This window comes from Cariama cristata, unplaced genomic scaffold (assembly GCF_000690535.1).
Source record: "Cariama cristata isolate BGI_N322 unplaced genomic scaffold, ASM69053v1 scaffold6966, whole genome shotgun sequence".
NCBI classification, from domain to species: domain Eukaryota; kingdom Metazoa; phylum Chordata; class Aves; order Cariamiformes; family Cariamidae; genus Cariama; species Cariama cristata.
In genome coordinates, this window is record NW_009621452.1 from 28,353 (window position 1) to 55,533 (window position 27,181).

At 35.7% G+C, this 27,181-nt stretch overlaps 1 protein-coding gene across 1 annotated transcript in view; it reads right to left on the reverse strand.

Annotated features, from left to right (window-relative positions):
* Positions 1–26,344, reverse strand: part of DNAJC24 (DnaJ (Hsp40) homolog, subfamily C, member 24) — a 35,783-nt gene extending 9,439 nt beyond the window's left edge. The window contains exons 1-2 of the mRNA XM_009701963.1: positions 26,201–26,344; positions 2,108–2,246 (exon numbers count right to left, since the gene is read on the reverse strand). Of these exons, the coding sequence (XP_009700265.1) occupies positions 2,108–2,246; positions 26,201–26,308 (247 nt within the window). The 5' untranslated portion in view covers positions 26,309–26,344. The remainder of the gene's footprint in view (positions 1–2,107; positions 2,247–26,200) is intronic.
* Positions 26,345–27,181: the final 837 nt, after the last annotated feature.

Here is a 27,181-nt window from a genome sequence, read left to right on the forward strand (position 1 = left end):
CACACACACACAGAGGCATCCTTCAGATTCTGCTTCCGAGGCTCTGCAGTCTCACTAACTTGCCGTATTCTCTCTCTCATCACTATTCCCCTTCGCTGCTGTCTCAACTCCTTTGTTTCTGTGAGCTTTTACAGCAGTGTCTACGTATTTGTCTAGAATCATGACTTCAGAAGCAGCCTGACAGGCATTCAAAGAACTAGAATTTATTTCACCATCATTTTGCTGCCAGGGAACACGCTATGAAGAATGCAGCAGCACTGCACACGTATGTTACGTGTGGCTTAGTTTGAAACACTGGGTCCTCTGTGAATGGCACCCTCTATATTAAAATATACCTATCCCATTACCGTACCATTATCAATACCTATATAAATAAATGTACAATTTGTTTTCTTTAGTTACTAAGTCTTTTTTACAGGATCTTGAGATGGCTTTTTGAAGAACCCACCTGGATGCAAAAGAATCTCAGGAAATATAGATAATCTTTAAAATACTGTAGAATAAGTTTTGTCTAAACTAACTTATAGCAATGTCCCTAAATTCCACGGGAAAACAAAGTAACTTATTAAATCTTGATGGAGCTCTTGACTTCAGTGGATTAACCTGACCCAAGCAAAATGGAACTTCATAGTCTGTATTTAAGCTTTACGTAAAACTCACTAGATACACAAAACACTTCTAACTTAATCTCTAGTATTTCTTTTTTCCTGTGCATGTACAGTTTGTGAAAATGGAAGACACAGCCGATACTACAATGCTAAGAGTACAACACGATGAAGGCACTGGGTAGCAGAAAATCCTCTTCTGGCATCATATTCAGGCATTTAAAAAATAAGTTTCAGATGAAAAATTTATTTAAGTTTGATCTTAATATTGTTTACATAACAAATTAGCACAAGATCTGATTTCTTTCATTCTTTTAAATTATTTATTCAACAATTCTGTTTTCACCCCTCCATCCTCTTTTCCAAAACCCACACAAAGTCTGCAATACAAGATTATTTAACTGGAGGATTCATACTGGGTATATACAATTATATATCACTCTCTTTATCCTGCAGTGATGCATATCTGCCAGAATGACTAAGCCTTTGTCTCTCAAAGTTCTGGTATCCGCAGCGGCAGGGGAGTTAAAAATCAGCACAAGAGAGAAAGGTCTGATGGTGTGCCAATGTACAATGGAAGAGAATTCAATAACAAGCTGCAGAGACAGTGGGCTTTTATCAGACACATTCAAAAGTGGTGGTGGCTACACGTCAATGCTGGACCAGAGTGTGTTACTGCAGAGTGCGACGGAGTGTTTTCCCCACAGGCAATACTCTATTATTGACTCCCCCCATTAACATGTAGGGTGGATATACATTTATTGAAGGTTCTAATGGAAGGCTGAGGGACTCCTATCCTGAGGCCAGAGCAGAAAGACAGCCTATCACTTCATGTAATGGTAGCCCATGTGTGACAGACCTGACCTACATTTCCCCCCTTTCTTTCTCACAACAGCCTGTCACTGTTTTAAGAAGCTATTTTCCGAGTGGTATAAAGAGAAATGCATGCTAGAGCTGCCTAGTTAATGTGTTATATTGGAATATTATTTATAAACCTGCTTTAAAACGACTAGTTTAGACTACAGATGAATTATGAAAGCTACCATAACACACACAACACCAAGAAGAAACGTGTCTTAATGATTCTGAAGTGCTTATAAACCCATACACATTGAACACTAGGTATAAATAGATTAATACCTCTATCTAAGATACTGCAACAAAATGTAGTTTAAGACTTAATTTTAAGAATGCTTAATGAAGCTGCTTTAATAATGTAAAAAGGGCTAAGGTCTATAATTAGGATAAATTTCATATTCATTTGTATTACTAGGAATAACGCCACCTAATGTTTTGTTAGAAGTAATTCAGTATTTTCACTAGCTAATGTATGTGTAGCAAAAGCTATAAATAATAGATCCACATTTGAAAGTAGGACAAGAGTGAAAGAACCATTTGGTTCAGCAATAAACAGCATTTTAAAATACCATCTAACTACCACTCCCAGACCCTGCTTATTTAAAGAGCTGCTGCCACTACAGCACTCCTTGGCAGGAACCTACCACGCTGCTGCAGGTCATACTCTTTTTTTGTCTCTTCGTTCCCTAGAATTTTCCACGCTTGATCAATTTCGATGAACCTCTGCACGCGCTCCTCCACTTCTCCTGCTGGCACATCTGCCTTCTGTTTGTCTGGATGATACTGCCAATCAAAAAAAAAAAAAAAGATAAAAAAAGTTGAGAGGAGTGGAAGCGAGGAGGGTGGAAGAGGAGCAATCAATAATGCATTTGATATTCAGTTAAAAGGACAGAGAAAAGGAGAAGGTCTGAGCTAAGGTGCCAAAGGAAGGGAGACAACAATGCTGGGCACAAGAGAAAACTGCCAATTTAATTATACCACTGAAATGGCAACAAAACCACCAGTGGCACAAATGTCACCATGCGCACTGATGGCATTTTCTGGATAATTTGCTGATGGAATCATTGGTCTTCTGGACAATTTACCTAGAGAGAATGACCACCACAAACAGAAATAGGTACATGCAGAGGACCACGACACTGGAACAAGAGGAGGTGCTAGCAGCTCTCGTAATATTACACATAGCCGATTTAAACAATACCACCAATATTTAGTTAAGGCTATTGTAGATAAATTGAATGCTGTATTACATGTACCTAGCTTTTAAAAATTATTTCAATGGTAAATAGAATATACATGATCAAATATAATTTATAATACATGTAATTCTACTTTTGAAAACACGCCTCAACATCTTTACTTTCTTCCAGTTCAGTGAATCAATAGCCCTTCCAAATATTTAAAGTCATGGATCACTGGCTACAAAATTGTGTCACTTTAGTTAAGAAATCATTATTCAAGGACATGGCTGCAAGAAAACACACGTTAAATAGGCAATAACAATTAAAATGCTAACACGTTTTATTTACCATTTGTACTACAGGTTCTGAACAGAGCATTCTGACTTTTTTGGTTCAAATGTCTACTGAATAGGAACCCTCAAAGCTCCATCTTCCTGTAGCTTAAATTCATCTCCAATAGTCTCTTTTTTGATATTTTAAATTGCTCAGTATAAGTGATGGACCAACAGGAAACAGCATTTAAGATGAGAAATTTGCAATATAATCAGACCTATCAGCTGTTAAGTGTGTTATGAATCAAGATATCCCTTATTCTGGAGCTTTAACTTCTGACCTTTATGCTAATATCAGTTAGGCCACTGAAATGCACAGCAGATTTTAATACTTAGAACACCTCTTCTACAAGTGTTTGAGCAGATTTCTGATTAACTGAATCCTTTGTTTTAAATTAATTTTGGAAAGGAAAGAAAAGAATACTAATATCTAATTACTAATACTAATACAAAAATCCCAAATTTAAAAGGACCACTTCTACTGGAGTGTATTTGCTCACTGATGTATGTTATCTGTCATTTGCACTGATGGGTATTACCTGGATAAATCCCCCGTCTGACAAGAAGAGAATGTACACAAGTGCAAAATATTAAGCTTCGACCTCAAGTTTCTTCACCAGTATTTTTCCATATACAGATGAATCATACCTGCAACCACAAGTATGAAGTCTGTACACAAATGTATATTTTTGTTCCACCATATGAGTAAGCACACTTGAAGTCATCTCTGCATTCAAGACTGAAGACTAGCTTGCAACTTGCTGAAAATATGGCTGAAGCACAGTTGTGATCCGAAAAGGTTTATCTCTTAGAAATCCCTTTTTTATCTCCCCAACTGAAGATGATAAAATTCTAAGGCACAAACAAATAAAAACATTTTTGGTCATTGCAATTAGTCATTGTATTCTAAATAGCTAATTAGATAAAGAGTAATTACACCTTTATTTGGTAGGCACTAAATTCAGTGTTCTGTCAGCATGCATCATGTTGTACTGTAAAAGCTATTTAAATGGTTTATTTGTTTTCAAATCCATTTTTCTGAAACCGTAGCTTTTCCAGTTGTATTTCAATTTTAATAGCATTTTTAACATCGGTGGTTGATTGTATACCATGTTTGTGAAAAGTCATTTAAAAAAAAAATCAATGCCAAATAAACATACAAGGTAAAATAGTCAGATCACATTAAAAGACTTACATGGTTTCCTTTTATCAATTTTATTTATTTTAACAATTATGTTTGAGGTATGCATCCAGCAGTTACCCCTAAAAGCAGTATTTTATCTAAAAAAATGATATTTCATTATTTTAAAATATTTCAGATGCTGTATTTAAAATTTGGACCCATCCCAAATATTGTAGGCTGAATTATAATATCTACATAGAGAGTTATATGACTGCTATGTACTTCACTCCATTTGGATGCTACTGTAAGCATTCTCCTACCAGCTTACACCCAAAAGAATGTAAAGGTCTACCCGAGGAATAGGATAGCGGACTTAGTACCACTGAAACTTAACTAGATTTGAATAGCACTGCCAGCAAACTGTGGTTTATATTGTTCTATGTCTGGATTGGCCACGAGACCACACCTTCTCAGGTCACTTTCTTACAGATACATGAAAACAGTACTGACCAATTGCCCAAAACAGCACGAAGAATACCAGCTTCTCTCCTGCCAAGAATGCTGAGAAAACATTCCCATAAAATTGGTCACACTTTTCCTTTGCTACACCAAAACTCTGCCTGACCGATTTATTTTGGACTATGCTGGAAGTAGTCAGAGAAAAACAGTAAGCACAAATGTCACAAGAGTACTTTAGAAAAATAATAATCAATGCAGAAAAGGCTATTCTTTTCATTTCTTGAATAATGCTGAAAAACCATTATTCTTCAGATTTGTCATTTGGCTTTTAACTTCTTTCCTATAGTTTTGGAAAATTTAATATTTGTAGCATATGCAATTTTTGTATTCGAAAGACTACAATTTCATGTAACTAATAACTACATTGTAAGGGATCTACTAATTAAATCTCCCCCCCGCCCCATTTTGGTCTCCATGCTTTCTGAAACTATTTGCTCCTTCCTCTGTTGGGCTCATTCCTCTATTACCATCTGATGCCTTTAGCAGTCTACATCTACACTAAGAAAAACCCTCAAACCTCTGCTCTTGTACTCTAATTTTTTTTTTTTTTCCAGTGACCTCATTTCATCTGAATTCATTATGTATCTGTGTTCATTGACTCCCTTTTCCTACTCTCCAGCTTGCTGATCAAAATCCAAGAATGCTTGTCTGTAGCAAAAATCCATTCTGGATTCAACTGCCCATACCCTTCTCTTCCATCTCAGACAACAAACAAGGTGTCCTCTCTCCAGCTGTTTCGGAGCCTGTTCAGCCAGCTTGGGCACCATCCACAGAGGACACCTTACCCAAGTTTCAACCACCCTACTAATAGCTGAAGTTTAGAGAGTACGCTTATGTCCTCCATCAATACCGCAGATATTCATCAACGATACTCTTTTTTGGAATCTCCCCTCATTCTTGGTTACCATATTCTTGCTTCTGATTCTCCTCCCTCTCCAGCAACCCTTCAGAGGAGCTGCCTCAGAGCCAGGAGTTTGGTTTTGTTTTGAGGGAGGTGAAATACGATGTACGTTTCTGATCTCCTCCTCTCTTCCCATGCAGCCTTATTTCTGGGTTAATCTCAGCTGCAACCGTGCGCAAGCTCCGTAATGCAAAGAGACAAGCCTGTTTTCTACTCGACCTATCTCCTTCTACTCAAACTCAACTATTGTTCATCTCTCCTTCTATGCATCCAGTTATAAGTTTTTACTCAAAATGTTAGAGCCCCCCAACGTCTCCTGCAATATCACTTCTCAAAATCTGTGCAAATTATCTTTGTGTCGTTCATGCCTGCCACCTGAGCACTATTTTCAGCTGTATTACTGCATTTAGGATATATTCAGATCTTTCTGGTTGCACATATGTAACGTTTTTAAGAAGCAATACTTCCATAAAAACAGTTTTTTGCTGAGCACTCATCTTTTTTTACTAATGTGTTACTACTTAATAGGACTTTATAAAAACAATAAAGGATATTTTCCCGAGTCTGACAGTGGGAGGGAAAAAGGAAGAAGGTTAGAGATACATGCCCAATCTAGTTTTCCTTTTTTTATACCTCTGCTAGCAGTAATTTGCTAACTTCTTTCCATTACTAAAGACTATCTGGAATTTATATCACTTTACAGCATATGATGCTTTGTAGTTAACTGTGAATGTCAAAAAATAAACTGACTGATAATGCACATATATTAGTTCATCTGTTAACTATAAAAAAATACCTTACACATACATGCAATACTGCTCGCTCTCCTGATGTTTATCTTCAGCATCACATTGTCATAGTATTTCTTGAGGACTCTGGCTCTTAGTGTAAGGATTAACTAAAAAATTTTTTTAGGGTTTTATGTTTGTTTTAGTTTTTACAATCTTTAAGAAAAAACTGAAAAAGCAGGAACCTTGAAGTCCAAAGCTCAAATGAAAAACACAATTCAAACATTATCTGTTGGAGACTCGGGGAAATTTTTAGTGCCGCAGGGAAACAGAAAAGCAGGCAAATACAAACCTAACCTCATGCCCTTTTCAATTACAGTATCATTTTTCTACTTTTCTAGAACAACTGTATGGAACTGTCTTATTTTTAATATACATCAGACCATACTTTTCAGTAGTATGGGTACAGCGGGGAACAGCCTATCACCTGGCAAACATACTCTGAAACAGATACAGGTTCAGTTCATAGTTATATAAGTATCCGAAAATTTAGAAATTTTTCATGCAACATGAATTGTAAATTAATTGCATTTGATTATGGTGATCTATTGCCTTTAATACCTACTATGGAATAAAGAACACGCAAGTGAGCAAACTTTTTCTGTCTCAGAAAAAAAGGTGTTAATGTTGTTGCGCTCACCAAATAATTAAAAGTGTAGACTCTCTGAAAATTACTTGAGTTCCATCATATACTTTATTTATACAGTGATATTTTTATTTATACAGTGTACCACACATATGGTTTTCACCCACAGAGTTTGTGTAAGAATTCGGAACACACTACAGCACATTCAACTGCTACATTCTTTATTTTTGCCTACTTTATACTCCATGAAGTTTTGTCCCTTCTGCACTTTAAGAATTAGAAAATTAATCCCTGGACTTTAATCCCTGGAAGTTAATAAAGACCACTCGGTCAATAACCGTAATGGTATTACATCTCAATAACCATACCAACAGACCTTAAGAACTCTCAATACCACCAGATGAGAAACTACGCTAGCTGGTTGAGCAGATCAAGCAAGATGACACACTAAGGTCCCTATCCTCCTAACACTTGTACGAGTTGCTTAAACTTTATGCAATAAATGTAATAGAGTTGATTGATTTTAATCAAATTCAAATTAGCAAGCAGAAAACCTCTAGTTAAATCAATTTAACGTACATTTCTTATTCGTGCTCATGAATTTCCTTTTCAAAAGATATTTACAGCACCCAGTGAGAATCAACTTAATACGATTTATTGGGAGGGGTAAAGCATGCAAGCATAGGTTTTACACTAAATTTGTAATTTCTTGCTAAACTGTGGAATACACGATACCTAAAATCTCTTAATATAGTCAAACTTTTACTCGTAACTACTTCTCCACATGACAAGTTGAAAAGGCTGATTATTTAGAAAAGGTTAAAAAAGTACTATTCTATCTCATTTATTACTTAATACATTACCATGGTTATTTTGCCTTGTGTATACGGCGTATTCGCTTTAAAAACCAAAGATGCACTACATCCTCAATTCCATACATCAAAACAGGAGGCTTTATTCTCTACAAAAACAACTACTTCTTCCAAATTTTTATTTAAATTTTGAAAAAGTGCTTTCATTTACTGCTATGTATTTCACAGATAACTGTAAAGAACTTCTCGCCTCTAAAATTAGTTTTTCAGTAGGTTTTTAAGGCTTTTAAAGTAAGCTTATTTGAAATACAAACCTTCTATTTTTCTGACTGAGGAAAATGAAGTAGATCAGCTCTAAATGTTTTCCAGGGTTGAAATAAGGAGTACTCTCCACTTTCTATGGCTTTTTCTTTCCTACTTTCCAATATTTCATGAAAGATGTCAAACATTTGGAGGAATCTTCAGGAGCAAATAAAAAGTAATATAAAAAGGATGAACCAGATGTGGCTGCATTAAATCTTGCCATTCTCTCTCAAGACAACAATTTCAGAGAAATATTTTCAGACTTTTTATTTTTATTATACATCTTTTAGATTTTTTTGGTAAGGGAAACCATTATTGAGGTTCTGAAATTCAAAAGTAGACAGACCTAGAACAATGATGAAACCATTAGAGCTGAAAAACTAAAAAGTTAAACTATTCTGGACTTACTATCATGAGTCATAAAGTAACCACTAAGCAGTCAGTACTACCAGCAGACTATCAGATTTATTAAAGATTTTTAACTCTGAAATCATCTACAGTCTCATGGAATCACCTTGGTAAATTAAATTGACAAGTTTAGACAAGTCTTGAACTCCTGTTTTATTTCAGTAGGGGATGTGCACCTGTATTTCAATAAGGGATATATTTAAAGCTGGAGATGTGCCCTAAGTTCCTGACTAAATCAAGTAGTAAAATTTTAACAGAGGATTACTTACATGCATTCAAGTACTTCTGCTTTTGTAGGAACTACATCTAACAACTAAATCTAAGCTGTAAATAAGAGTTAATGATAGAATATTAACATCTAAAATTAACTTCATATCTCTTAGCATCCTTTTACCTTTTTCCATGTTAGGCATATTGTAGTAGTTTTATAGCCTGACAGTATTTGTTTCATGTAACGCAGCTAGAAGTAAGATTTCCAGCCAAGTATGAATTAACTCTTCCCCCCACACACACAGAGTAAGAGGAAGCCACAGTGTTCATGACCTACACTATACCTACAATACCTCCTGGAATTTGTAAAAAGATTTGTATTTGTATTAAAAAATAAGCAGTGGTGAAAGACATTCAGTAATTATCAGGGATGAGAAATTAAACCCAAACTTTACAAATAGAGCACTGCTCCGTATCTGGTAAAGCCACCATTTTTGAGAAATGAGAGAACAGAATTAAAATTGAGAACAGAAGGGGTAAAAGTCACAAAACTGGTATGCAAAGCGTTGGTTGGATTAACATTGCAAAAGTGAAAGTCACCATGGATAAGCATCAGATAGTATGAGAAAACAGCAGTACACATCAATGACATCCATTTCCACTGATAGGAGGGCCTGATGAATGACAGCAAGTGGACACAAGAGTTGGATGCTATGCTGTTCAGAAGGGAAAAAGAATGAGAGGGGGAAATATTGGAAGCAGCTGGATGAAGAGAGAAACGCCAGCCATTATTTTCAAATAACGTTGCCAGACTCACGACTGGAAATCCAACAGAATGAGATTGACTCCTTACTGGAAGTGCACAGATTAATACCAAGCACTTTTAAAAATCACATCATCTGTGTTTAGGGGCGTCAATCTATTTATTCTTGTATCAAAAGCTCAATATTGAAGAGCCAATATATTCAAATTTCAGAATTAAAATTCTCTCTCAGAGTCAATATATGACAGTTTATTTGGTTAATAAGTCTTAACTATTATTTTATTTATTCCACATTATAAGTTAAAATTCTTTTACAGACAAAACGGGCATAAGCAAGTAGAACAGAAAGCCTAACACAAACAGTCTTGGTCTATACAAAGTTTAGCAACAAACAAGTGTGTTGCACTAAGACAAAACACACAAATCATTATCAGTATGTCCCTTGCAATATAATGAAGTGTACCCTTTTAACAAAACGGTAAGAACAAAATGCAGGAGTTAACATGAAAATACCAAAATTGGAAGCTATGTTTAAAAACATTTCTCATGCTTTACACAATCTTTATACATTATCAACTGTAATTGTTATTATCTACAGGCTAAGCTAACGAGGTCAGGACAAAAAACTGTCAAGTGTTCTCATCTGACAGAAGTATTCATAGGTCCATGCAAATTTGTCTGTAGACTACAGAACTCATCACAACACTTCACATCATATTAAAAAGAAGCTGCAAGACAGTCAACATTAAGCAGAAAAATATTAACCAGCTATTTCCTATTTAATTCCGATTGCAGTCTCAATTCTTGTTATATTTCCCTACCTTTAAAAAAAAAACAAACCAAAAGAGAAATCTGAGTAAATGTAATGCCAGGCTGTTCTTAGGAGGAAAGTCCTTTGCCCCTGCTTACAACACATGTAGTAAACACCAGTTTTTTACTGGGACTTGCCAATAAATCTCACCCCCTGACACAGAGTGTCTGTTCATACTCAGTTTTTGGCCGCTCTGCCACAAATGCCAACAAAGGGACCAATTAATGAAAACTTTCTTGATACATTCCCAGTGGATGAATGTCCGCCTTGCAGAAGGTACCTTGACAACATTCATCTCTCACAGGCCAAATGGTTGCTCTGTGGTAGCAATTAAGACACTACCAGCCTTGGCTAGATTTAAACCAACAACCAAATCTGTGTAGATCTGACCAAATGCTCATAGAAATCTGGAGAAATTAACTGCTAAACAAGGGCTGGATTAGGTCATATAATTGCATCCGTTTCTCTAGTTATCTACAGACCACGTGAACACATTTGTATTAAAAAGAAATTACAATTCTTAAAACAAGATTCCTTAATCTGGCCACATGACCACAACGTTTAAGCCACGTCTATAAATACCTAAGAAATCAACAATTCTTCTAAATCATTTCAAGAGTCAAAATAATATGGTAGGTTGACATTCTCTGTATTTGCACTCAATTTCTTTCCTCTCTCCCCACAAAAAGCCAGTGTTCAGTCTTCATATTCCCATACCTTTGGAATCAAGTTCGGACAATTAAGCTTAGTGCAGCATCCCTCCTCTTTCTAAAATTACATTTGGAAATAGTAGAGTTTTGTTGCTTTGATCCAGAAATGCCTATCTGAAAGTCTCTTATCGCAGACCATGAACATGAGACTAGTGTAATACCTAGTGGAAAAACCTTGCCTCCATTGCAAAGTTCATACCGCCTTTGGGTTTTTGACAAAGGGTACCCTTCCTGAAATCTCTGTTCTCAGGCAATGTAAAGCGTGGCTGGTCAAGGCCCCAGACCTCATGATCGTTATCACAAAACTAGGCACTCCGCTTCTATTGGTCTCAGGGCTCAATAAATTTATGTTTATAACTATCCAAGATACTAAACTTGTGTATCTGAAATACTACAGCTAAGCTTAATGTGGTATAGGAGAGGGGGTTCCCCTCACCACCCCATACTCCAGCAAAACTGCACATTTCCAGTTCTATACTATGTCACTATAAGGCTTGTAGCAATATTTTTAATCAAATTATGTGGCACATATTGAAAGATCCAGATCAGTTGATAGAGCACCAAAATAGAAAGCTGAACAGTCTCCCTGCTGGACACAGCACAAAAAAGGAACCACATAATGCAATTACAACACTCCAGGAACTATATAATTACATTTAAAGTTAATACTTTTGATAATTTTACATACATTGTCACACTGAATACTTTAAGCCACAAATCCCTATCAGCATGTAATAGAATTAACACACGTATTTGGCATTACCTACACCACGTATAGGACAGCTATATTTGAGCAATCAAGCACATTGACTCCAAATAATCATTTACTCTGGTTGTGGGCATGATATACAGATCAGAATCTACGCAGGCTAGCTGTTATGCTTTAGGGCTGAATTCTTTTTCTTGCAGAATCCATTCTGTGATGGATTTAAGTCAGAACACAGACTGAATTATAAAACCGTATATTAAACTGGAATTTGAATTTTTGAGTAACTGAATTTAAGAAAAGCACATGTTTTAGCCACCTGTGTTGGTCAAGAAAAAAAAAAGGTGACAAACACGCACTTGACCCCCACCCTGTGGCACTCACTGAAAGGTCATCGAGAGAAGCCATTTTCCAACTTCACCAGCTGAACTCGTTAAATTAGGGCAGGATAAAAAAAACAGAAGTATTTTACAAAAATTTAAGTGATTTATTCAATAGGAGTCTTCTAAAACAGGAAGTGGTTTATTTCAGTAAAACAAAAAAGCTTAAACTGCAGGAGAAAATGAATTCACTTTGAAAAAAATGTTTGTTTTAAACATGTAAACATTTCTCCTATCATGGGAAGAGGCAGAATTTCTGAATGAACAGTATGAATTAATTACCAATATACTTATACAAATGAATGAAAAAAAAACCCCTAATTACCAATAACTAAGTAATTCTGGCAGTATAGCCTTGCTAGACTTTAAGGGCTTTTCAATGTAAAATTACTTGATTTTTAACTGAAAAACTATTCAAACTAATTTGTAAGAGAAAACCAGTTAGAGTAGAACCTTAAAGCACTGTACTGCTACCTGCTCTTAACTTAGAATGATTTTGCTTGTCATTTTATTACATGAGCTATCAGGAAACCTTACTGCCCTAGGATTTCTTTCTTACGACTCCAAAAAGCAGAAAAAACACACCTCTACATAGCTTTATTTTAAAAAACCTATTTAATCTATTTCTATAATTTGTAGATCACCTCTTACATAAAAAAAAAAAAGATGTAAACAAAAGGCTACGTGACTTTTAAGAGCAAGACCTGTACAAAACACAGACTTAATACTTCATAGAAGGAACATGTATCAAAGTATTAAGTATCCCCAGCTTTCCCCAAGTTTATAGTGGAAAGTGAAGTTTTTCAGCAGCGAAGATTTCCTTCACTGGAACTATGCTGAAATGCTTTTTAGCTTTTGTACAGACCTATTTTGCATATAAGGGTCTTGTATAGGAGCCACCCTGAAGCAACATTACACTGGGCTCTATGACCTACATGGTTCATCAGGTACTAATTAGTTAGCATGTTCTGTCAACACTTTCTTGCTCTTCTTCTATTAATTGATCATCCTGCCCAGTTAATACAATGCAACACCAGCTCCAAACTCCTTGAGATCCTTTACCTGTGCAAAACAAGGATGAAGGTAAGAAAAAACACCTCCAGAAGGGTCAGAAGATAACCACACTTAGTCTAGGATCTAGAGCGACAACATCATCACTATGCTGAAAGGTTAATTATGTTCTTACCAACATTATTTTGAGACTAAGTTTGTTTTTTATCTAAGAAAAAGAGTAAACAAGCAAAAAAAAAAAACATACTTCATCTAACAAGCTATAGTAAATTTAGAAATGGTAACAGCTTATGAAAAAGTAAAAGCTGCAAAACAAAACCCACTTGGCCATTTACAGCATATTTCTCATTGGAATATTTGCAGTTAATATTATCACTGTTACATACCGTGTATCAGAAAGTAAGTTATGAATATTGTACAGAAACCCACCTGTCTATACAAGAGTCCAAACAACAGCTGCCCTTACAGTCACATAGAGTCAGAACAGCCATAAATCAGTATTTTATAAAAATTATAAGACATAAACTGCATGTTTTCCCCATTTACTACACTGCACTAAAGACTGCAGAAGATTAAAAACCCCAACGACAAAGCAGCTGCCAAATACAACACACTACTGCCACCTAATGCTTACTAGAAGGTTACGTCATAAACTTCTCATTGTTTCTCTGCACTACACTAGCAGGATGAGAAATGGAGACCAAAGCAAATTTAAAAAGTCTATTATTGTTTTTAAGTATCTGCTTCACACTTCCTCCCCTGCAGGCTTTCTAAATTGAACTGATGTGATCATATCCTTTCTTGGACACAAAGACCGTTAACAGGCAAGATGTACGTTCAGTGGGGTAAATACGGGACTCATATTTCATCTGCAAAAATATCAGGAATGTAATACATGCATTTCATTAGGATACTCACATACAGAAGTGAGTACATTCACTAGATCAGGTTCCACACTTATTTACATTTGTATAAGCTCTCCACTGTTAAGTAACTAGCACAATTCAGTACTGAAGAGTTTCACATGACAAGTATTTGGAAAGGGGCAGGGGAAGGAAAAAAGAACAGGTGTGGTCTTCGTTAAAACAGCACAAAATTACTTTGAAGGTGCTTTTCGTATTTCAGTGATTTTTTGCAAAGCACTCTCTCTGAAACGTGAAACTCGTTCACTTCCATTAAAAGGATGATTTCAGGTCTTAAACTTGCCTTCCTAGCCCACAATCAAGCTTTTCAACATGTTCACTCAATTGGCAGAAGTTAGCAGGGAACATGGAAGCAGCCTGCTTTTTCCACTTGCAAAAGAGGAGAAACAGAAAGTGAAGAGTTCCTTGTGACATTCAATCTTTTCATATAGAGATTTAAACTCCCCCAAAGGATGTCTATCCAAACACAGCCGTACAAAAGAGCAAGGAATTTATCTTCTTGATTCATTACTTCAATCCATCTCTTCTTCCTTTTTTCCCCAAACAGAAACAATCTTTAAGCTTTTTAACAACTTTAGCCTTCTCCTACCTGATCTTGTTATCTGCTCTGACACTGATTCCAGCCTCCACTGTCCATCTCCAGGATGATTCTTATTCATAGGAAATGTTCCTCATTTGAGGGAAAAAATTAAAGATGACAGTTTCATTTTCCTTCTAATCTCTTACATCTTATCTATTCTATGATGTTTTTCTAACATTGCTCAGTGATCAACTAGCTGGTGAAAAATGTGTCCATTCCTGTCCCTTGTTCCTCCTTACAATCTGCCATAATCAGAAATTGTTCTGCAAGTATCAGTCTGAGCTTCCCGCACAATATTCAACTGCTTGCATGTTTTACACACATTATTAACCTTTTCCGTACCTTCAGGCCAGAGATAACCACTGCTATACACAACATCCAGCACAGCAGACCTCCAACTTCAGACAACTAAGAACTATCAGAAGTATTTCAGATATTATTGCTGCTATAGCTGTTACTATAAGGAAATATTTGCTGTGACTCAAGGCATTTGCAGCAAAGCATCATCAAGATAGCACATAGGAGGTAAAAGGAATTTTTCCATAACATTTTAGTTATCACCCAACGAATAATTTCAGAAGAAACCCACACACAACCCAACTTGCTTTCTTTTAAAAATAACCAGAATAAAAAAAGTTAGGATTAAATGTACACAGTAATATGCAACAGTTATGCAGACCACATAACTGGCATTAATATCTGCACAGTAAAAAAAACAGAGGATGATACTATCAATCCAATGCTGCAAATTCTTGAAAATTACTGGAGTCCTCTAAAGTGCAATTAAAAAAAAAAGTCTTGTTTGAAAACTTTCTCAAGATGAGAGAGAGAACCTATGGCATTGGCAAGGGAAAAGGACTACATTTCTGCAGCAGCAATAACTAGCCCATCTTACAGAAACCCAAGTAATGAACTCTTAGTCCTTTCACCCCCTATTCCCCAGTCTCTGAAAAGATCTACCCCCAGCAGACTGAGTCCAACAAAACAGCAAGTAATTACCTCATGTAACTTTCATATTAAATATTCACACTTCTCATCCTTTTCAGCTCCTGAACAAACAATGTTGAAATGAAATGTAAAAGTTTCAGCTTCTAGTGGTAAAAAAAGAAAATCAACTCCTGTTGTATAAATAGAAGCAAAGATTCATTTGGCTAATGAAGGTATGAAAATCAGGAGAGAAAACAGAACCTATGGTTACCAAAAAGTACATCTTTAGAAACAGCTTCTTTTTCATTTTCTTCGCTTCCATGGCTTCTTATTTTCCTATGAAGAGCCACCCAGGAGCCTTAAAAGCTACTTAAAAAAGCCTTTTGGAAACTATGCTATACAGCAGGAGAAGATAAAACAATAAAAAACCCATTAAAAACTAGTAAAGGAAAGAAATGAAACATTTTAAAATTTACAGGAGTATAAAGGTAAAAATATAACGGGAATTTTAAAAGCTCCTTTTAAATTTCTAGCCCCTGTGCTCACAATTTACACTGTTAAATGTCACATAAAACTATGTTCCATTGTTTAGGCATACGTTAATATGGCCCTAGTCACACAGTAATGCCAGTTACACAAATGGTTGGGGAACTAGTTTAAGCAAATGCTACTTTCACGTGAATGTAAACCCCAGAATCTTGAATTGTATTATAAAAAACCACAAACAAACAAGAAACCCAATGAAACATCCCGGGTTCCTTAAACTACTGAAAAAATGGGCATGAACTTTTCCAGCTGACATGTACAGCAGCGGATGAAGGAAAACCCACAGGATGCTATTTCCTGGCTGAGTAACATCTGGCAGAAGGGCAGGGACAGGCAGTTCGGGGCAGCGGTCTTCAGCTGGCACCGTGACTTGTAAGATGAATACCTTTGTGCGGGCAAAGAAAGTCAACTACTTTGATACCTTACGACTTCCTAAGAACTGCTCAGCACAAAGCACAGGTTTTTTGTGTTGTGTCCCCCCCTCAATGACTGTCACTAAACAGTTATCCAAACCAAAGAATACCATCAATTTTCAAATTTATTTGGAATACCTAAAACCAGACAGACACCTTTAAGAGGTCAGATTTAAGCATAATGCAAAATAATCAAAGTCCTTAAGGTACTTCAGCTGCAGAAGTCACCATGGAAAGCAGGCCTTGAAGAATAGAGGACTTTTTAAAAAATTACTTATTAGTGACCATAGTTGTAACACTTGCATAACACTCCAAAAGTTGCAGGTGGTTTTGGGTTTTTGTTTTCTTGAAAATATTTGTGTTGCTTTCCCTATCTCTAGGAGCAATATAGAATCTCTACAGTATTTGAAGCCATTCACGATCTCAAAATAACAGGTTAGACCCTCGTCAAATTATAACTTTTAAAATGGGCACGAAAAGCTGAACATTAACAATTTAGCACTCAGTTTAGAAAACATTTGAGTACAAAACTCATGAAGAAAACATCTACGTTTTAGGAGGCAGCGTAACTCGAGAGATATATTAGCAAACATGTCACACTGTATCCAAATAAAATCAGAAGCAGCACAGCCTGTGGTACAGACAATATTTGTATCTTCCGCAATGCCAAATAAGCCTAAAGCATCTTGCGAAGTTTCAACCCTTAAAATCAGAAGCCATAAAGTATGCTATGACTACGGCACGAAGACTCCATTTCATGGATATCACACCAGTATTTGAAAAACAAACAAACAAACCACAGCAGAAAAAAACATCAGAAAACACATCAGCATTCAGTTATTTCAAAACTTCATAGCCATAGGGACAAAACAATTCCAAACGTAATTCACAGAATCACATAAACTTTGCATTTAGTTTGGACTGGATTTACTCACCCTGATGGCTTAAAGGATGCATTCCTATCTGGATTGATCACTAGTTTGGTGTTAATTCAACTCATTTGAGGCTGGTTGCAGTTGGCAAATTTCTCCATTTTCAGTAAGGGAACAGCTTTGACAGTGCACCCCATAACTACTAAAGGGGTGTACTTTCCAGAAGACTCAAGGAAATCACATGGTAACAGAATACTCTGCTCAATTAACATAATTTATTACTGAGCTTTTTGCCACTGATACTTAATAAGCACTTTATATAGACCATCTTAGCCTTTACAGAACTTCCCATTTAAGAAGGGATAGTCAAGACATGGAGATGAAAACGTAAAGCCATCACCTGGGACAGATGAGCAACTATAGAGGAATAATCCAAGGTTTTCATTACTTGAGTTTCAATAGCAACATTTACAGAAGCCATAGTTACACTGAGAGAATCCTACCAAGCCGATACTTTGCATTGGTCTTCTGTAGCAGTAGGAACTACTACTGGATTGCTGGCATGATCTGACAGAAGGTAAGTGCCGCTTGGATTTATGACCTAAGAATGTCCATGGTCAAAGAAGGTAAAAATGGATGAGTTTTCTGAGCAGCAGCTTAGCTAAACATTTTTTCTTTTCTTGACATAACATTAAATAGTAATTAATTAGGTGTTTGAGGAGAGGCTGAACAAGAGTTCCTCTTTTAAGAGGCACTTACACAGACTCTGAATTTTTTCGTTGTTGTTAACTTATTAGGAGTAACAATGAAGGGTCAAGTTTTTGAAATATCTGACTATTGATTTCTCAGTCTTAAAGTGTTATTTTTAACATACTGAAGATTAAATGACAGAGTTTATCCAAATGACTGGCAGACTACAACAAAAAAAGCTGAACTTTCTTACTACAATAATACAAGCTATCTACAAAGTGTCCTACAAGACAACCCTTCAGGTATAAGAATTGGCTTCCACATTAAATCAGTTCAAATGAGCTCATGTTTGCTGACCGTTTGGGCTTGATGGGAGATGAGAAAGCATTCATGATGCACTGAGGCAAGGAAAAGATGGAGGGTGGGACAGTTATGTCATTCAGATCATGATTTTCTGACTCTAAAGAATTTAAAGATGAAGGAAAGAAGGAAGGCAGGAATGTGTTGCTTTAACAAATTTCCATAGTAATTATATTATGTATTTTAAACATAAGGCAAAATTACACACAGATAATTGACTTAAATAGAAAAAAAAAACAAAACAAAACCAAACCTACCAAGTCCCAAAACACTTAAGTTTTACAGGTTACTACGTCATATTACAGTATTTAAAAAATCTACTATTTCAGATTCAACACAAATGTGGTCAATTTAATAGCAATAAGAGATCCTTATACAAACAGTTATTACAAGATGATTGATTCTACCCTTAACATTTATTAACCTTCAAACTCATGTTCTGGGATTATAGTTTCTTTAAATAACTGACCCAGTGCTTACAATTTCAGAAGTAGGCACTTAAATAAATAGACTGATTTGAAAATGTTGAACAACTTAAGGTACTCTTGACTGCGGCTGCTCAAGTGTCTGAATAATCAGAACATTTACTCATGTGAAAACATTATGCTGGTCTTTGTAGCTTCCTTCTTTGTGCTTTGATTCATAGCTTTCGCTACATGATTTTTATTTCAGACATCTCAATTTAGAAATGAGATAAAAAGCACACCATGCAATATAAACCTACTTCAACGTGTTTTCAAAAGTGCTGAAGGAACACTTGCAAATATTAAGAAACATCTTTACAGAATTTAATAAGCTAGCACTTAAGATTTTACTTTTAATCAGAATTTTAATTGTATACTACCTTGGGACACAGTGAATATTTGAAAGTATGGAACACCTTTCTACCAAAAGATCAACCAAAAGTCTACCAAAGACAGTGTAGATTCTATTTTTAGTATATTGTTACAATCAATAACTTATATAACCAGTGCACAAAACATTCAAGAGAGTCATCAGATTCCTTTGCAGAGCATAAGTGACCTTAAAGGCCAATCACACATTAGCTGAATGTCACATTTCCATTGCCTGATGTCCATCCTGTTCTTACGTATGTACCTTAAAACTACAGAGAATGAAGTATCAGAATCTGCTCATTCTAACAAATAAATTATGGACAATAATCCAGTAAGTAAATACTAAATTTAGAAAACATTTTCCAAACTAACATTACTTTCATAATTGGCTGAACTACCTGGAGAACCAATATATTACTTACTTGCTGGCTTATTTTGCGATGCTACGGGGTTTGCGATATTCTATATAAAAGTTAAAAATAACTTTCTGCTATAGGGATATTCCCATTGTCCACTTGTTAAGCTTCACCTACATCTTTAAAAAAAAGATATAAAAAATTACACATTACAAAGTAATAAAAAGTGAGACATTGCTCACATATAAACTGAGATAGGGTAAACTTGCACCTCTCATAAAGGAGCACTGCAGACTACATAGCAACACTGCCAACATCCCCCTTTTCCTACTAGGATACCCTACCACATCCTTTTTTTCTTCACCTACATCCATTACTTCTCTTCCTCCCATCCCTTTTGGAAGTCAGGCTACCTTTCTCAGCCTATTCTTCTATAGGATGTGGCAGGAATATGCCTTCCAGCTGGTTGCTGACCAATAAGAGCGCTAATTAGTTAATCACTGCATTTCTTTGAATTAGCCAGCTGCCCAATTATGTAGAAAACACACCCCCATTGGCCAGTCACCCTAATGAGGGCACCTAAGGCCCAAGGACCAACTACCACCAGCATCACATCTTCACACAATTCCAACAGAGAGCAGGAGCTTCAGCTCAGACACGGCAGCATCATGCCATCTCCAGAACGTTTGGCTTTTAAGTACCATCTTGACACACGCAACAAATCTGTGATACTATTCAGACTGATAGAAGTTCTGTTACTGCAAGACGATCATTGCCAGGGTGAATACCTGTTCTTCGGACCTGCTATTGAATATCATAATGACCTCTTCTGGTGTAAGAAAACAAACAAACAAAAAAACAGGTGGATAAATCGAACAAAAGCTCTCATAGCAGCAGGAACATCAGCACGATCATGATCTGGCTAATCAAGCTGTTTGAACTACTGACTTCTGTAGCATTGAGCTTCATTGTATACTATGTAAGCTAATAACCCATTTTTCAAGTCTCAACCTGAAAATGTCTCCTTGTATTTTTATGAAGGCCATAAGTAGTAAATCAGATGTAAAGAACAGCTCAAAATAAAACTACACAGAGCATCAAAACAATAGTCCTTTGCATTAAACTTAGTGGTTTACCTTTCTCTCTGTTGCAATTATATTAACTTCAGTCAAGCTACAGCCAGGCTGCACAGAACTTGTTCTGTTTATACTGTCAAATTACAAAATCCATTCTGTACAAGTTAGCTAAGCATGATGATCTGTTAAATATCTCTAACAAGTATGCTGCTATTCAAACAAAAAATAAAAACCCTGCAAAAGGCTATTAAAAAAAGGAATACACACATTGCATAATTTTCGTTATGAAAAGCATTATCATGAGACTTGCGATACAAAGTGTTTTCGTTTTAAAGATTCAGATTCTCAACTTAAACTCAGCATGAAGCTCCTCAGTAGGCAGGTCCTTTCAGGAGTAACATCGAACTTATTTTGGAACAAACTTTAAGAAAACAATCATGCTAGCAGGTCTTTAAATTTACATATATGACATGCTCTGCATTTCTTGTGACTGCAGAATTTAGATGTGTAAATAAATCTGATGAGATACAACAGATTTTTTGCTCTCCAGAAAGACAGATGTCTTTCCTCTACACAAGTTCAACGCAACAATCTCTTCTTGAAGTGATTTTGCTTCATCAAATTAAATTTCTATAAATAGCCTTTTTTATTGTTGCTGAGAATCATTCTCACCTATGCCTGATGCTCTCTTTTTTCATATTTTCTACTCTTCCAAACAGATTAAGTGATCACCTTAACACTTTGTGTGTATTTATATACATACACACCACCCCTACTGATAAAAAAGATAATCTTTGTAACACTATGTGTTAAATGGCACATTTTATTTCCTTACCATATTAAAAATAAGAGCTTCCTGCATACTCCCTGCTCAAATTACATGGATTTTCTTTAAGATTAGGGCACACATTGTAACAGCAGTATATAATTTTCCTGCACAATAATTTTTTTTCCAGTTGAAAGGTATCCTATAATATCATCAGCATCAACACGAACAGACACTTGATTTTCAGCTAGACAAAGCTTATACGTTTGGTGACTTTATTCCCTGTAAAAAGTAGTCTTCAGATACAGAGCAGCTACACGAAAATTTGAAAACAATCTGGCAACTCATTCTTTGACCACAAAGTGCTACACCAAAAGGAGATGTAAAAACTGTGCCAATAATAAGATGGTGTAAATTTTTTCCCCCAATATCCTTTTTTTGTTACTCTAATTCTATCCTCTGTTAATTTTATATACATCCAGAAATGGAACATAAGCAGCGTCCTTCCTAAAAGCTGTATGGATTCCCTGAAAAACTAAGTATAGACCATAAAACCTGTTTATCCATTTAAGAAATCTTCTTGCTGAAACTACCATATATGTTACTGTGGATAAAAAGGCTATACGTATCCCAAATAGCTCAAAACCACCAGCATGTTCCAAAGACAGAATATTAAAGACCAAACTCCTACCACTTAGACAACTTATTAATTCTTAAAATTTGTTGTGATTCCTTTCAGAGTATGGGAACTGCAAGCCTTCTGTGCTTCAGAAAGCACTTTAGCACTAACTTACAACAGCCGATCAAGGGTTTTTTGCATTGAGCTATGCTGGTTACCAAACACGCACTTATAATTTTATTTTTTTTCTCTTTCAGAATCACTAGTTGAAGCTCTGTGCTAGAGAACATACCAGAGTATGAGCCAACATACACAGAAGTTTGATTTTGTTCTAAAAATAAGTTATTTATGGAACTGCCAGTGCCATACACATCTTGTGCCCAAAAGTCTGTCATCTTCAGCTACTATTGACTGTTATAGTAATAAAATATCAGGATCATCCAGGTGTCAATCACATAAGTACACAAAACTTTAAAAACCAAATAAATTTGTCATTAAGTGGCAAGGAAATTTTATAAATATGAAATTTTACTTAAATACTTAGAAGGTTAGAAGAAAAAAATATTAATAAAAAACCCCACTGCTTTTAGACCAAACCTGTGCTGTTTTCTGTATCAAATTAATACTATTGTTAAAGATGGAATTGACATTATCTGTAGTAAAATAATTCACTTAAACATATGTTGTGACCTGACCAAATGAAAAAAGTAAGTATAGCAAAGCAAAATATGGCAAAACGATAAGTAAATGTATTCACTCTAGCACGGTGTACATGCACAGTTTTATTTGTTATGGGTTCTTAACCTTTTCCATCATCAGTTTGTTAGAATTGACAAAAACAAGTTATATTTTATAAATTCATCAGTTTTAAGCTAATTTGCCCTTATGAAATCATTCTTACAAACCTAGAGTTCAACCATTTTTAATTGCATACTACTTTGTATTATTAAGGTCAATCATGAGATTTAACTGCAAATATAGTTATCTTCTGGATGACATATGGCAAGATCTCCAACTCTTTTTAGCTTTGGAAATTTACATCTGCCTGTTAATTCAAGATGCTAAGCATACATGTGTTGACAAATACAGAAGATAGCAGATGGCAAAAAGCAAATGCTCAACATGAAGCATTGGGGATCATTTGAAGAAGGCTTGGACTCAGACATTTGCCATTTTTATTTGAAAAACAGAATTATGTTTAAAAATAAATTCCACCATCTATTATGCTTAATGCTAATGAACATCTGTGATCAGAATATTCACGATTACAGAATGAATGTCATATTAATTGCAATCGGTATTCCAGATGCAAGTTGCTTTATAAACTTTTGGATTTTAAGATAATTAGCACAGTACAGTTCTTCAGAAGGTTAACTTCTGCTGCTACATGTAAGCCAGAAAACTTTCTGTACTGATCACAAAATTTGTCATGAAATCTTTTAACAGGCAATGCAGGGCTGTGCTCATCTGCTAGTCCAGCTTCTAAACTAGAGTCACTCCAGTAACTGACTGCTACCACAGTACCCAAAACCACCTGCATGTAGACCCGTTCTCTGCCCACACCAATAGTACTACTACTTCTACCATCACCACCTCCAACAACAGCTTTAGAAAAGCAACAGTTAGAGGTCTGAACTACCAAGAGCTCTAACGACAAGCTTTACTTGGAGAGCAAGGGAAGTACTTCTCCAGAACAGGACACAAGAGGTATGATGAGAGATCCATCCAGTGCTATACTTTTTACTAACAATGAACAGCGGATGCCTAGGGAACAGAATCAAGGTAAGACAAACATGCAGCAACACCTCCCTTATATATTCCACCAGTATTCGGAAGTCCATAGCTCATGAACTCCGAATCAGACAGTATTTTTTGTGTCAACATGCCACAGCAGATGTTTCTTTCTTGAAAGTCTTACAACTCTTTCAACCATGGAACTCCTTGGACTCAACAACATCTGTGGCAACAACTTTCACACTGTAACTGTGTGGTATATGAATGCCTTTTAGTGAAGGTACGTACTATAGCCTCCAGTCACTCCTATAGCCAATGAGGTTTTCAGGTGCATAAAAATTAATTGTTTTTTTAACCACCATGCTTTTAAAGACTTTAGACTGATTGTGCTAGATGCTATATTAGTAAGCAGACAAACAAGTAGAGCCTGTAACAGTTCACCTAAAAGAAAAAGATGAATAGAGACAGGACATATGGTAACAACAACAGACAAGCAGCAGATCTGCCTTGGAGAAAACACCTACAAGTAAACATCAGTGTGGCTTCTTAGAGAGATCCATCACAGATAGCAAAAGAATTCTAAGCCAAATAGCAAAAGGAAAAAAAAAAAAAGTATCTTCATTTTCTCTAACATTTCTCACTGACTTTTCAAATAAAAACCATTAACCAATTAGTTTGGAAATATACAAGTTATAAAGAAAAGCTTGTATATTAAAATAATATTGTCATCTTCTAAAGCTACAGTTATAGATTTAAACAGACAGTTGTAAACTCCAACCATTCTCACTTCATCCACTTCAAAATAATTACATGAAAGTACAGTGCTATAACACAAAGAGTCAGTTTCATTTAAAAAAAAAAATACACAGGAAAGGCACTAGGTAGTTTCAGTTCTGTGGCAAACAGCTCTGAACAATATTTTACATATGACTTTAATCCCACTGTGGCCACCCTACTGCTTTCATGAAGAACAAATAGATTGTTATTAATATTTTATTTATATTTTACTAGTGATTCAGTAAAATAAAAACATCAGGAGGTCCAAAAAACCCCAACTATTTCTACTAAGAGTGGAACTAAGAAGCTTGGTTTCCAAAGCACTCTCCTATGTTGATTTTTCTAAAGTTTAATAGTGAGGATCAAAGGATTTCTGGCCTGTATCTGCATGCAAACATCTTGTAAGGTGTTGAAACTTAAGACTAAGTACACAGATCAGTTTCAGACAAAGTAGTAAGTTAGCAGGAAGCACTGAGACGGAGTAGATGTCCAGCAGGATTGCTTAGCGAATTCAACTGAGGAATATCAAAATGTGCAAACTGGGAACACACTGGTGAAATGATCTTTAAAACATTTTATTTCTAGCCTCTGTGAAAACTAATAAAAAACCCCAACAACAGCAACAAAAACCAAACCAATAAAAAAACCCCAAAAAACCAACCCATGAATTTATTTAAACTCTAACAAAACTCAGTCTCCCATTCACTGGCATTCCCTTTACCTCACTTAAAAATCCCAACGTATCACATTCATTCTGACACCTCAAAACCAAAAACGCTCTCTAATGACCTGGCAATACCAACAGTCTAGCTAGCAGCTACCTAAACGAATATATAAAAACTGAGTTCTGCTCACCTCCTTCTTCTCTACCAGGTTGCCAGTTTTCAAGAAACTTAGAAATTTAGTTACCTTGGGAATTCTATTTGTCTATCAAATTTGGTTGTAAAGGGTCAAACGGTACTGAAAAAAACACACCCCATTTTCCTCAGAAAGCCAGGCCAAATCATCTTTTGAGCCAAAAGCCTGAATTCAAGGGAAGGAGTAAAACAGAAGAACCAAGAATCATATGTAGTACTCTAGTAAAGCTCTGAGATTCTTACATACATATACCAGGAGTACAAGAAAAATTAAGAGAATTCACAGAACATCAAGACTTTACGCACAACCAAAAACATGACTCCACAAAAAATGCACCAGAAACTTTCAAATAAAATCAGTATTAACATATTTTCCTCCTATACATTTTCCATTCCATTACCGCAGACTATCAGGAAGAATTTCTTTTTGCTCTTTACATCTGGTCTTTATATATTCAAGGGTTACGTTCAGCACACTGTAACTGCATGCATGACAGTAAATACCACAAGTATCAATTAGCAAATTTCATGACTATATGCCACAAACAATGACCTTTTTTAACTTTTGCACCTGATGAACAAGTATTTGGCTCAGTTTGTTCATGAACATTTAGCAAAGCTGGGAGACATATCAGTGTTTTAGAACCAGAACACCATAACCCCTCTTTGCAAAATATAATGATAACTCATAAACTCCAGATGTTTATTTCAAATTTAAATCAGCTTCAGTGAACTGACACTAAAAACATATTCTGATTAATCATATTTATACAAAAAATGTAAAAACAAAACCTGCAATTGTTACCTTACTGATTTATAAAATTTATTTTTGCACATCTTAAGTAACAAAGACACACTTACTAATAAAGCAAGTTTTTGGTACTTCCGTTTTAGTTCTGCCTGGCTGTCCGATGGCTTTGCACCCAGGATTTTGTACCAGTCCTTTTGTGTTATCCTTTCAAAGGCCATAGTCTGGCTGTCTTCGAAATTACTTTCTTAGCACTGTGTAAGAAAAATAAATAAATACAATTACAATTTGAAAGAGAAACAGAAAAAGCAAAAATGAGAAAATGTGACAAACCACAGGATCATGAAATAGATTGCAGCCCTCAAGCACATCCACACCTCTACATGAGATCCATAGTGCAAAAAACCAGTTTAATTCACACAGCTATCCCATCCCTTAGATTGTTGTACGTGAAGTGATTTCAGTTATATTGTGTTTCCTGTCCCAGTTCCTTAGTATACCATGTTTCGGAAGCTGTCCATACTCCTTTAAAACAATTTTGCATTTTAACTGTCTGAACTATTTTGAACCTACCCAGGTTATGTATACACTTTTAAAAAGACACACTTTTTAGTTTGAAGCAATACTGTACTTAATTTCTTCATACATTTACATACAAGTCTGACATTTTTTCAACTCTGGAACAAGATACATGCAAGAAGACAAAAAGTTATGGCTTGGGTTTTACACAATGATATTCACAGTATGGACCCTCCTTCATCCTGCTGGGCAAGAAGACTTAACTTTTTTAATATTAAAATAGAAAAGCATACAAAAACAAACAAAAGTGGACAAAACCATACAAAGTTAGCACAGGTCGCTAAGTAAGACCTAACCAGTTGGGCGCTTTTTATTTTCGGCCCTCTATCACCAAGCTAATGACCCAGAATTAAAAAAAATAAATAGGAGAATTAAATACCAGTAACAGCACAGAAATGCTTGAGCCTCAGGCAGGCTCTTAGGCATACTGAAATCCCAAGTTTGTAGTATCTGATTTATCATGAACCTTCTGATAAGAAATAACAGTAGGGGAGAGCTCTGTAAGTTTGCAAGTT